The 13,048-nt window shown below is 48.8% G+C and overlaps 1 protein-coding gene across 1 annotated transcript; it reads right to left on the bottom strand.

Moving 5' to 3' along the window:
• Window positions 1-2,673: 2,673 nt before the first annotated feature.
• Window positions 2,674-9,174, bottom strand: CCL5 (C-C motif chemokine ligand 5). The gene is made up of 3 exons (XM_068978750.1): window positions 9,099-9,174; window positions 7,481-7,592; window positions 2,674-2,934 (listed from the first exon to the last, which is right to left on the bottom strand). Exons 1-3 carry the CDS (start codon window positions 9,172-9,174, stop codon window positions 2,847-2,849), a joined length of 276 nt encoding a protein of 91 aa, XP_068834851.1. The 3' UTR covers window positions 2,674-2,846.
• Between the last annotated feature and the right edge of the window lie 3,874 nt (window positions 9,175-13,048).

Raw genomic sequence — 13,048 nt, 5'->3', positions numbered from 1 at the left:
TTCAGGTGAACAGTGAAGGGTCTCAGCCATACAGATACATGTATCCATTCTCTCAAAACTCCCCTGCCATCCAGGCTGCCACACAACATTGAGCAGAGTTCCCTGTGCTATACAGGAGGTCCTTGTTGATTATCAATTTTAAATACAGCAGTGTGTACGTATCCATCCCAAACTCCCTAACTATCCCTTCTCCCAATGGTACACATACCTCCTCCTTTGGCAGCAAGAGATAGAAGTCTTTTGGTTGTTGTTCACGAACATATTTACTTTATTTCATTTTAGAAACAAAAAGTGAGTTTTTAAAACTATATGAGGACTTCCCTGGTGGTCTGTTTTGCTAAAAGTTTTGCTTTTGTTTTAGGTATGAAGGCTTTGTTAACAAAAGAAACCACTTGATACAAACACACACTATGCAATTCCAATATCTAATAGAGCATTGTTTGGCTTAATTTCAATATACAGTCATTAAAAGAAAAATAAAAACAACAGGGAAAGGTAACAGCATCTACATCAGCAACTTGGACTGAAGCCTGCATCCAGACTTGAGTGCTGGGAAGTCCCAGATGACAGCAATCCGAAGCCTGAACAAGACCACCTCCATTTAAAGTTTCCTAACACGGTCCGGGGTTAAGGCTCCATGTTTGCTCTGCAGGGGACACAGGTTCGATCCCTGGTTGGGAAACTAAGATCCCACATGCTGTATGGTGCCGCCAAAAATTAAAAAATAAAAGAAACCCTTGAACTATTAAAAAAAGTATGAACAGCAATAATTAAAATGCAAATGTGGAGAGACACTCAATTAACATTGATAAGTAGAAATGTCGTCCCTTTACAGGTTTTATCTCAAAGTCTATCAGCTGTACGTCAGCTTGCATTGCCACCAGCAGCCCCCGGCTGTAGAGTCCTGCTTGCTGAGCCACTGCTTCTGGTTGAAGGTTCTGTGTCATTGGTACCACAGAGAATTCCTTTTATTGCTTGTGGTGATTGCCTCACCGGACCCCAATGCTCAGCACACAGTGGGCACAGTGGGCACACAGTGGGCAGCTCGCTCTGAGAAACTGCGGCTGCTAAGTCCTCCGGCTGGGCCTTCACTTCCAGTAAACTGACATCACATGCCCTGATGGGCCACACTGAGAAAGACAGCGTCCCCTTGTGGCTTTCTGCCGAAAATATTCAAGCTGAATCTCCTTATGGAGAAGCAAACAGACAAACCCCTCTTAAAAACTATTCTACAAAAATCCAGTCTGAATTCCTACGAAAATAACAATGTACTTAAAGACAAAGTCTGTTAAATGACATGTTAGCTAAATTCAATATGTACTTGTAATTGGATCCTGGATTAAAAAAACATAATGACTATAAAGGGCATTACTGAACAGTTGTGAACATTTGATCATGGATGGTATGTGAGAAATTAGTATTTTACCAGTGTTAAATGCTACTCATTCTGTGGTTCTGTAGAATGTCTTGTTACTAGGAGATGTACACAGACTGTTAAGGGGGAAATGATATCTTATCTGCAACATTTATTTCAGAAAAAAATGTGTATGCCAACCATCCATACGACACACGTGTGTCACACATGCACACATATGCACAGATAAAGCACATAGATAAAGTAATATTTGAATCTAGATGGGAAGTATATTCTTGCAAATTTTAGTAGGTTTGAAATCTTGCAGATTGAAGATGGAAGAGAAAAAAAACATCAGCTTTGGCACTGGACCTTGGACCTGGTGGGTCTAAATGTTCATTGTACCCCCTCCCACCCCCCCTTTTTTTTTTGCTTTGGGGCCTTGGGCAAGTTATTTCCATCTCCTGCCAAGGGTTTTCTCCCACTATAAACTGGGTTAGTAATACTAACTGTCCCAAAGTGTTATGAGGATGAAGGATGGTGGAAGTAAGGAGCTGGCAGTGTGTGGCACAGAGTGAGCACTCAGTTAACGCCCGCTCTAATTATGAAGATGTATTTTGCTAAGACAGGTTCACGGGAAAGAACACATCAATGGGATAGTTGGAATACTCCCACCTGCAAAGTGCTGGTACCCTTGCAGAAAACCACAAAATCCCCTCTTCTCTTTATTTGAAAGAACTGAGGTGTTTGGGAGGAATAGGATGAAAACCCATTCCAGGGGCTTAAAGAAACCACTGCAGGTAAGGGGTCGGGTGGGCTTGGGTGGAAGCCAGCAGAGCAGGTGGAAGGGCTATCCATGGTCTGGGGAAGCAGGGAGGGGTGAGGCAGGGAGGGACAGAAACTCTTGGGGCTCCAGGGCTGGGAGATAGTGACTGCTCTTCGCTTAGAGTAGAAAAACCACCAGTCGCTTTATCTGCCCTGTCCTGGCCACGTGCCTTCTCACAGAGCCTGCCCCCCGGCTCTGCTCACAGCCCCCAGATCCAGGCTGGACACCCAACGGGACAAGCCCTGGATCCAAGGCTTGGCTCACGAGGGAGGGGGCAGTTCTGGAGAGGAAATCAAACCAAGAGTCAGCTTTGCAATCACTTGGAGAATTTTAATGAAAAGCTGATTTCTTCACATTTGCCAGTCCAGCCCTCCCCAGTGAGGGGCCGAGATGGGGGCTCTGGACATGACCAGAGGAGCCCAGTCTCCCACCCTCCTTAGCAGTGGCTGGGCAGGGGCTCCAGAGCTCGGAGCTTAGAGACCTTCTGTGCGCGAGGGCAGAGCCCCAGGAGCCCTGGGGGGCTTTTACAGCAGCTGCTGCGTGGGGTGGAATCATGCCCTCCCAGAAGAGGGTGAGAGGAGGGCACTGCAGGGGAGCCTCCAAGCTGCTTAGGACAAGAGCGAGAAGCAGAGTTGGCACAAGTTCAGATTCAAGGCGTCCTCCACCCTAGCTCAACTCCAAACTGTTGATGTACTCTCGCACCCACTTCTTCTCTGGGTTGGCGCACACCTGACGGTTCTTCCTGGTGATAAAGCTGCAGGAGAGAAGAGAGGGGGACTTGGTCAGTGTGGAGACAGCCAGGTTTGGGGATTAGGGGGACTGAGGCCAGGAGGAAATGATACCGGGTGGGTTATTTTTGGAGCTCCACGATTGTGTTTGTGGCTTTCAAGGAAAGAATGCTTTCTCTTCTGTTGGGTCAAAGGGCTACAAGCCAGAAGCAGCTATGTGCGCACTGTAGCCCTCATGCCCCTGTACAAATACATGTACCCTGGAGAGCTCAGGGAATACAGGGCTCGAGGTGCCCAGGGTTGAGCGGGTCAACCACTCACTAGCCTTTTCTCAGCACTTCCTGTTTTAGAACCTGTGCTGGCTGCTGAAGATGCAGCGAAAAAGAGGCACCCTCCAGAACTGAGTCACGGCTGACTAAGTGCAAGACGAGGTGGCAAAACAAATGCGCAGTGTGGTTCTAGGTAACACAGCGCCGCCACACGTAGCCACTCAACGAAGGAATCCGTCTGTGGGTGAACGGAAGAAGGACTCAAGTGAGTCTTGAGTTCACCACTCACTGGTTAGATCACCTTGGGCAAATCGCTTAGGGCCTCTGAGTCTACACTTACCTCTAAAATACGGAGAGAAATCATTCCTACTCTGCACAGTTGCTCAGATGAGATAAATGAGTGTGAATGAGTTTTGGAAAATACCATATATGTGTTGTTATTGGGGTGCTGTGGGGCCTCTGTTTTAGGGTGGATCAGAGCAACATGAGACCAGAGGTTCTGGTAGTGGATGTGGTGGCTTGGAGAGGTTGAGGGCCCTGAGATATGGACACTTGTCAAAGCAATTAACTGGCCGGGATGTGGAGGCCAGTCTACAGGTGTCGATGGTATCAGCTGGAGGGCTCGCAGCCTGGGGACCATGGGCTCCGTCCAGCTGCCTGCCCTGCCAGTTTGCTGGGAACGTGGTTCTCTCTGGGGGATGCCCTGGGCCTGGCCAGCAGTGCTTCTTGAGTTATTCTGTTTAGTAGCTAAGTTGTGTCCGACTCTTTTGCGACCCCACAGACTGTAGCCCGCCAGGCTCCTCTGTCCATGGGATTCTCCAGGCAAGGATACTGGAGTGGGTTGCCACACCCTCCTCCAGGGGATCTTCCCGACCCAGGGATCGAACACGCATCTGCTGCTTGGCAGGTGGGCTCTTTTCCACTGAGGCGCCAGGAAGGGGCCGGCAGGGCCGCCCGTTCATTCACGGCTTCCTCTCCACCTCACCCTGCCTCCCTGCACCTTTCTCACTTTGCCTTCTCCTGCAGGCCACTTTCCTGCGTCTTTCTGGGATTTTTTTCAAAGTGAAGGCTTGGGCTGTCTGATGAGGAAGCGGATCTCTGGCCCTTTCCTGCTCTGCCGTGGAGAGCATGTGCTCTCAGGGCAGCGGCTGCACCTTCTCTGAGCTGCGCTCTGAGCGCCCCACCGCCTCTCTTTCTCCCCCTTTCTCGGCGTGAGGAGAAGAGAAATCGAGCAGAGGCCTGTTCTGAGTTGCCCTCTTGTTTGGGGTCGTGAGGGAGCTTCTGGCGCAGACCCTGCTCTGGGCCAGCCAGGTATCATACAGGAAATCCTGCCGGCTCACTGTCCTCTCTCCTCCGCCCCGCTGGCTTGTGGCCAGGAAATTAAAGGTCAGGAAACCGCCATCACCCCGGCCTCCCGCTCCTCCCTGATGAATGCGAGACTGGACGGCAGCCTCCCTTGCCAGGCCATCTCTCCCTGCGCCCCCCGCCGCCGTGGGGACCCTGTCTTGGCCCGACTGCCCTCCACCTTCAGCTGCTCCTCCTGGGCAGCCAGTGTGCTCAGCATCGCTACCCTTTCCCCTCATGCGCTCCCTCAAGTCTCTGGCCCCGGGTGTGGCACACCGTGGGTGCCTAATGAATGTTTATCGAAAGAGTTAGTGACTGGACGGATCGCATTTGCTCATCAAGTTTCACTTCTGTGTCTCTAAGAATACGTTTGTGGGAGAAAGACGATCAGCTAACACCTACCAGGCACCTACTTGTGTGCCAAGACAGTCTAATTTCATTTTTCTTTTTATTATTCTCTCTTTGACCCAGGGAGGGAAATACCTTTATTCTCCTCCATTTTGCAGACAAAGAAACTGAGGCTCAGAGAGGCGAAGTGGCGAGCCTGAGCTCACACAGATACTAAGTGGAAGAGCTGGGGTTCCACGGAAGACAGGCTGGCTGGAGCAGCCGAAATGGTTGGAATGCCACTCTGACCTCAGAAGACCCCCTCCTCCTTTAAAAAGTGCCACAGCTCCGGCCCCAGCCCTGTTTCCTCAGCTCCTAACCCTTCAGCTCACATTCCCTGCTGGACACTTCCACAGGCTCACGGTGCTGGCATCTTCATCCTTTTTCTGCTTTAATTGGAGTATAACTGCTTTACAAAGTGGTGTTAGTTTCTGCCGTACAATGAAGTGAATCAGCTGTATGTACACACATATCCTCTCCCTCTTGGACTTCTCCCCGCCCCACCATCCCACCCTCTAGGTCATCACAGAGCACTGAGCTGAGCCCCCTGTGCTACCCAGCAGTTCCCACCAGCTCTCTGTTGTACACGTGGATATTTATGTCAAACCTAAGATAATTCATCCCACCTTCCCGGGATCTTAGTTCCCCTCTCAAGGATGGAACCCAGGCCCCCCTGCATTGGAAGCACAGAGTCTTCACCACTGGACCACTAGGGAAGCCCCAGTCCTTTCCTTTTACAACAGCTCTTCCTTGGGACTTTGGGGGGCTCCACGCTTCACCCGTCTCCAGGCGTGGGCTGAAACCTCAGCGTCACCCTCAAGCCCTGTCTCTTCCTTGCTCCTGACCTCACATCACCTCCCAGGCTTGCTGATTCCACCTCGGAAGTTTCCTCACCCCTGTCTCTCCTTCCCTTCAAGTCCTCTTCAGCCTCAGTACCACTCATGTGGACAGCCTCTTCACGGGACCCCTCTTGTCTAGACTTTCCCTGTTCTAGCTCATTTCAGTTTTGATTCTTTGTGGGGACCCTTGAGGCCCTCAATGCTCTTCTACACAGAGACTCTACAAAAACCTAAAGAGAGTTCCGGCAACATCCCTGCTGCCCAATACACCCTGTCCCTCAGTCCGATCCCAAGTCAAACAGCGCAAACTTGCCCTAAATCCCTTCTCTTAGCTGGGCCCCGAAGCTGCCTGTCCCTTCTTTCCTCTTGTCACATTCTTATAGGGTGTCCTGGTCATTGCTGCATCTAACTGAGCCCTGGAAGGGCAGGGGTGGCGGTTTACTCCTCTCTGCCTGTCCATAGTAGGTGCTCAAAGAAGGTTTTTCTGTTTCGCTTTTCTGTCCAAAAAATACTTGCTTTCAGAAATAAAATTAGTAGTACTAAATAGCAAATATATAGTACAGCAATAATTTGAAGAATTCATCAGGACCAAAGGCCAACTGTGAATACCTACAACTCTGGATCCTACAACTTGGCCAGTGCCGCAGGAATTTTTGGATTAAAAAACTTCATCGTGGGTGGTCCAGTGGGTAAAAGACTCCATGCTCCCAAAGCAGGAGCCCCAGCTCCATCCTTGGTTAGGGAACTAGATCCCACGTGCCACAACTAAGAATTGGCATGCTGCAACTGAAAGGGTCCTGCAGGCCAGCAGCTAAGACCCAGTACGGCCCAACAAATAAGTAAATATTAAAAACAACAACAACAACAACAACAACAACAAAGTCCTCATTATACAGAAAACTTCACGATTGCCCCATTTTCATTCTTTAAGCCTCTATCGTCTTAAACTCCATAAGCAACTATCGCTAATGATCTTACTAGCATAGAAAGAGGAGGCTCCAGAAACAGGCTCCCTCCCTCACTTACTGCGCAACCTTGAGCAAGTCACGGAACCTCTCTGGGTCTCAGTTTCACTCTCTGAAACGTTGAGAGAATTCGTCGTATCTGTCAGGGATGCTATGATAAAACGTAGAGCTAATGCATGTAAGACATTTGACACACAGCAGGAACTTCCTAGGTAGCAAGAATTATAATTTTTCCAAATGTCATAGCACGCATGTTTAAAGGAGAATCTCATTTCATTATTTTTTCTTCATCAATCAAATACTATTTTTTTTAACATGCTGCAACTAGGGCCTTGACCTCTGACCTCTCCTCTCTAATTTCTCTGTGGTTGTGGATGGCTTTGATTGGGGGCAGGATGTGGGGGACTGTGGGGTCCTTTTCTGGAGAGGGATGTATGAGTCGATCTCCACTCAGGCACGTTGCAGACCAGGTTCAAGTAAGTCACGTCCATAAAGATCAGAGAGCTAACCTAAGCCCATCAGAATCGGGGTGGGGGGTTGCGGGGGGTGGTGCTCCTCCAGGAACACGTCTAGCTTGTTCCACGATAGCTGGGGAATTTGAATCCAGAGAGGGCAGAACCACAGCTGTTTGAGCAGCTGGAGGATGGGTGGGAATGGACCCGGCACCCTCTCTGAGGGCTCCTCCCAGGGGAGACTGATTCTGGGGCGGGAGTTTTCCCTCCCTCCCCGCCCCCCACCCCCCAAGGGTTCCACGGGGCTGAGACTCACACAACTGCTGCCATGGAGCACTTGCTGCTGGTGTAGAAATATTCCTGGACGTGGGTGCGGGGCAGCGGGCGGGAGAGGTAGGCAAAGCAGCAGGGCGTGGTGTCCGAGGCATCTGGGAGAAGGAGAGAAGGAGACTCCTGGATCCGTCGCCAGTGCGCAGTGGGTACTGGCTGGGCGCTTTATAGGATTTATCTCCAGCAGACTATTTTCCTCCTTTGGCTGAAACTGAGGCTCAGAGAGGTAAAGACACTTAGCTGTGGACACACAGTGCCAGAGTGGGGATTCTCTCACCTAACCCTTGAGGCCAGCTGGCCTCCTTCTTTCTACACCACAGCCCCATGCCTTGGGTTCTCAGGACAGGCTGGGTCTCCTCTGGGTTGGTCTTAGTTCCTCCGCCCTTATTCTTGCCCTCCTAGGATCCTCGGTGGATTCGGAACTTGGTTTCTTTGAGACCTAGGCTGGGTTGTGGGGAGGTTTTTAAAACTCAGACTTCATGACTCAGCCAGGGCACCAAAGAGGGGCCTGAAGATGCATACTGCATCGTGGGCGCCTCTGACTGAAGCTACTGAGAGGAGGACGACCCAGTAGTGATATCAGGATGCCCCCGGGAAGGGTCAGTTGCCGTTTCTGAACAGAGTAGTAGTGTTTCAGAGCCAGGAAGAACTGGGTTTGAACACCACTTTTCTTACTTCCTAGCTGCGTGACCCTGAACAGGTTACTTAACCTCTCTGAATTGTCGAGGACAGCTGCTCAAAGATTAGATGCAAATATTAAGTAAGATGAGATATGCAAGGCAATCAGCACAATACTTGATCCATAGTGGACATTTAATTAGATTTTGTTATCTGTTCTCTAAATCTATGAAATGGGGAAAGTATGACTGTCCCAGGAGGATTTTAGTCAAGTGCTTAGAAACTTCTTAGAAACCCTGCTGGTGATGGCAGACATGAGTTAGTGGTGTTTGCAGGTCAGCTCGAGCAGCCTTTGCCTGTTAGTAACCCCAGTCCACACTCGGTGAGCACCTGCATGGCTTGGGGTGTAGACCCTGAGGACACAGACAAATTGACCAGAGGGGTCCCTGCCATGCAGTGGCTTAGAGATCTATCCCAGACAACTGGACATCTGAGTAAACCAATGCGGAAGAATATAAATCATAGGAGTCAGATGGTATAAACGCTGCAGTTGAAAAGAAGGCAAGGGCTTCCCTGGTGCGTTAGTGGTAAAGAATCTCCCTGCTAATGCAAGAGACACACATTCAACCCCTGGTCTTGGAAGATCCCACATACCCATGGGGCAACTGAACCCGGGGACCACAACTACTGAGTTTGTGCTCTAGAGCCCAGGAGCCGCAAGTACTGAGCCCAGGCACCCTAGAGCCTGCACTCGGCAACAAGAGAAGCCGCTGGAATGCAAGGCACTGCAACTAAAGAGTAGCCCCCTGCTTACCGCAACTGGAGAAGAGCCCATGCGGCAATGAAGACCCAGCACAGCCAAAATAAATAGATAAAAATAAATAAATATTTATATTTAATATATAAAAAGGAAAGAAAAGAGGGCGAGATCCGGGCGAGTCTAAGGGCTGGCCCCGGGGACTGTGGCGGTCAGGACTTGGACTTACATGGGGAGGCAGACGCAGGAGCGCAGAGGGCGGCCGTCATCAGGAGGACAGCGAGGGCAGCGGAGGAGATCTTCATGGTAGCTGTGGGCAGAGGCTGGGGCGATCCACGTGCTGATCCTCTGCAGCTCCGGCTGGCCCTTTACAGGGTGCCCCGCGGCCCTTTATAGACAGGCAGGCGGGCAGACGGGGCGCCCCCCCTCGGGGAGTTTCCAAATAGCAGCCACACACTGCTGCTGATATCATCAGTGAAATTGCACAAAACGGAAAATAAAACTGAAATAGCCTCCGGAAATATATGTGTGTATGAGAGAGAGTGTGTGTGTGTTTGAGTGAGTGTGTGTGTGTTTGTCTCTCTTCTCACGGCCTTCGCATCCAGAGTGAGCTCATCACTTCCCTCTTGGCCCTCGAGAAGAGCCAGCACAAGCCGCGGTGGCAGAAAATCTCTTCCACCGCAGACAGCCTGGGCTTTGTCGGCCAGGGCACTCCCTGGTCCTCTCAGAGGTCCGGGAGCTGCTTCCCCCCGGGGCAGGAGGAGGGGCGGAAAGACCAGATGGAGCCTGGGTTCCCTGGTTCCCATGCAGTGCCCCGTCCATGAAGCACTGCTCATCGTGATGAGATCTGTCATTGGGGCATCCTTGAAATCGAACCCAAGTGGCGGTCTGGATTAGACCCGAGGTCCTCCTTCTGTTTCAAAGCATTAGATACAGTCAATGTTCATCAATTCCTATTTGGGTAATTCAGAATTAGTGACAGTTTGGCCTGGGCTGAAGTTGACTTCTGAGTTATCTAAAAGTGTCTATTGACAGTGACGAAGGCAAACACATTTTAAAAAGTATAATTTTAAAAATATAATCTTATACCAAGGATGTTTCTTGCTAGCTACTGTCACATATGTAACTTGGCGGCTGACGAGGACTGAATTACCCAGAATGGGGAGAACTTGTTTCTTTTCTTCTTTGTGAAGACTTTGAGGCAGGATGGTTGTTATTCTGCTTCTATATAAGTGAACACTAAGCCTCAGAAGAGGTCATTAAAGTCCTCATAGCACACTGCAGGAAGTGGGGCTTGAACCCAAGTATTTCTTTTCTATTTTTTTCAGACTGACTTAAAAAATGAACCATAGTTGATTTACAAATTGTGTTAATCTTAGGTGTACAGCAAAGTGATTCAAATATATATGTATAGATAAATTTATATCTGTCTGCATATACATATGGGCTTCTCAGGTGGCACAGTGGTAAAGAATCTGCCTGCCAATGCAGGGAACATAAAAGACTCAGGTTTGATCCTCGGGTTGGGAACATCCCCTGGAGGAGGAAATGACTACCCACTCCAGTATTTTTGCCTGAGAAATTCCATGGACAGATGAGCCTGGTGGGCTGCAGTCCATGGGGTTGCAAAGAAGTCGGACACGACTGAGCACACACACACACACACACACATTGTATATTCTTTTTCAGATCCTTTTCCATTATAGGTCATTGCAAGTTACTGAGCATAGTTCCCTGTGCTGTACGGTAGGGCTTGTTGTTTCTCTGTTTTGTATATAGTAGCGTGTATCTGCTAATTCCAAACTCCTAATTTCTCTCTCTGCCTCTGCCTTCTCCCTTTGATAGCCCTAAGTTTGCTTTCTATGTCTGTGAGTCTGTTTCTGTTTTGTCAATAAGTTCATCTGTATTATTTTTTTTAGATTCCACATATAACTTATATCACATAATATTTGTCTTTCTCTGACTTAGTATGATAATCTAAGATATCTGACTTACCTCACTTAGTACGATTGTCTGTAAGTCTGTCCATATTGCAGCAGAATAGCACTATTTCGTTCTTCTTTTATGGCTGAGCAATATTCCATTGCATATATAATGTACCACAGCTTCTTTATCCATTCACCTGTCTATGGACACTTAGGTTACTTCCTTGTCTTGGCTATTGTGAATAGTGCGGTTATGAGCATTGGGGTGTACGTATCTTTTCAAATTAAGAGTTGTCATCTTTTCTGGGTATATGCCCAGGAGTGGAAATGCTGGATCGTACGGTAACTCTATTTTCAGTTTTATAAGGAACAAGGAACCTCCATAGTGTTCTCTTTAGTGACTGCACCAGTTTATGAACCCAAGTACTTCTGATGACCATGCTCAAGCCCTTTCCACTGACCCACATTAAGTTAAGCTGTTCATCCTCTCTAGGTGCCAGGCTTATTGTTCTAAACCTAGAAGAATCCTCTTATTACCTCCTGACCTATTAATCAATTAGCAATAGAAAACACAGTTTTGGAAAACACAGGCCTCATCATTTAAAGAAATAAATTGCAAGCACTTAAGAAACATCCAACCTTCTACACAAAATGATCTGCCTGTTTGAATTGCTCCCTTCACAGAATCCCCTTAGTCCCCAAACACATGGGAGGCTGTGTGGCCTAGTGGTTAAGAGCAGGCACTTTGGTGTTTTTCTCCTTTATGAGCCAGGTAGCTTCCTACAAGTTACTTCATCTGCCTGGTCTCAGTTTCCTCATCTATAAATCAGGGATAATAGTACTGGCTCCTCCCATAGCTGCTGAGACAATTAAGATCCCATAATGTGCTCATGCTTGTAAAGGTCTTAGTACAATTCCTGTTAAGTACTTCATAACATTAGCTAATGTTATTAGCTATTATCATCATATTATTATTAAGAGTAAGAAAATGGCAGTCCCTTTAAGGATATTCTATACTGTAGGTTTTTCACTGATTTAAACCGGACCCCCCCCCCCACTCCTACCGTTGATATGGATTAGTGAACTTTATTGTAGCTGTTTAGTCACCAAGTCGAGTACCCCTGTTTTGTGACTCTGTGGACTGTAGCCCGCAGGCTCCTCTGACCATGGGATGTCCCAGGCAATAATACGAGAGCGAGTTGCCAAGCCATTTCCTTCTCCAGGGGTCTTCCCGACCCAGGGATTGAACCTGTGTCTCCTGAACTGGAGGTGGATTCTTTACCGCTGAGCTCAAGCCTGAATTTATTACAGAGACTAATTTTAAGCAGGGGTGAGTTGAGGCTTAGAGAGGTTAAATGACCTGCTTAAGGTCACATAGCCTAAAGTGGTAGAATTCAACAGGGAACCAAGGTTTGTCTGGGTTCCTAGCTTTCCACCACACTGCACTGTTTTCTGGAGAAATCCTGAAACCTTTGCTAAGGCTCAGTTTCCCACGTGAGCTCCGTTTCTGTTGCCTTTCCTCGATCTCAGCTTCCCTTTTTCAGGAAGAAAGGAAAGTACTTTTCTGGATGCCAAATCTGCTGAGTTGGGACACGAGCTGAGGACAGAGATGTGGGAACCACAGATGGACCAGATTCATCCCCATTTTTAAGTCCAGGTGAACCTTTCTGGTGGGTGTGTGTGCCTGTCGGTATATAAGTGGTCACGGAAATGGTGTGGTTTGCAGGGCTGGCTGCTAAGCGGGAATAGCAGCGGGCATGTCAGGAGTATTTTCTTCTCTTTTGGTCGTTCCAGTGGATTGTGGGGTTGCAGAGGAGAGAGAAGAACCCAATTGTGATTCACTTCTGCCCTTTCTCCTGTGCGAAATCAGAGTTTGGACTCACGGAGTCAGTGTATCTGTGGCTCAAAGGTACTGATTCCAGGAGGAAATCAAAACACCTGTGTGAACAGTTTGGTACCTGGTGCAGGGTGAGTGTCCAATGAATGGCAACTATCATTAAGACTCACCCAGAATTTTATGTTTCTGAAAACCAGGACTGCCTGCCCGTCTGACTCAGCACACGGTGGTTGAGAGGATCTAGGGAAGTGATGATGGCCGATGTGCCTAGGGACCAGGGGAGGTGCAAACGCCGTGAAGATGCCTCTGCCCTCCCTGTCCTGCCAGTGTGCCTAGCCAACACCGCTCCTTCCACAAATTGTCACTGACAATTGCTGTGAGCCAGGCAACCCTCTCTTGGGACCCGGAGGGAGCCAG

The sequence above is a fragment of the Capricornis sumatraensis genome, chromosome 8 (assembly GCF_032405125.1).
Source record: "Capricornis sumatraensis isolate serow.1 chromosome 8, serow.2, whole genome shotgun sequence".
NCBI classification, from domain to species: Eukaryota; Metazoa; Chordata; class Mammalia; order Artiodactyla; family Bovidae; genus Capricornis; species Capricornis sumatraensis.
The sequence above is the reverse complement of the archived record's forward strand: the minus strand, read 5'-3'. Positions and strand labels throughout refer to the sequence as shown.

Coding starts and splice junctions, on each gene's coding strand:
- CCL5 (XM_068978750.1), bottom strand. CDS start 9,174: ATGAAGATCTCCTCCGCTGCCCTCGCTGTCCTCCTGATGACGGCCGCC. Junction 7,593..9,098: donor TCCTGCGTCTGCCTCCCCAT/GTAAGTCCAAGT, acceptor TCCTTCTCCCAG/ATGCCTCGGACACCACGCCC. Junction 2,935..7,480: donor TGCTCCATGGCAGCAGTTGT/GTGAGTCTCAGC, acceptor TCTCTCCTGCAG/CTTTATCACCAGGAAGAACC.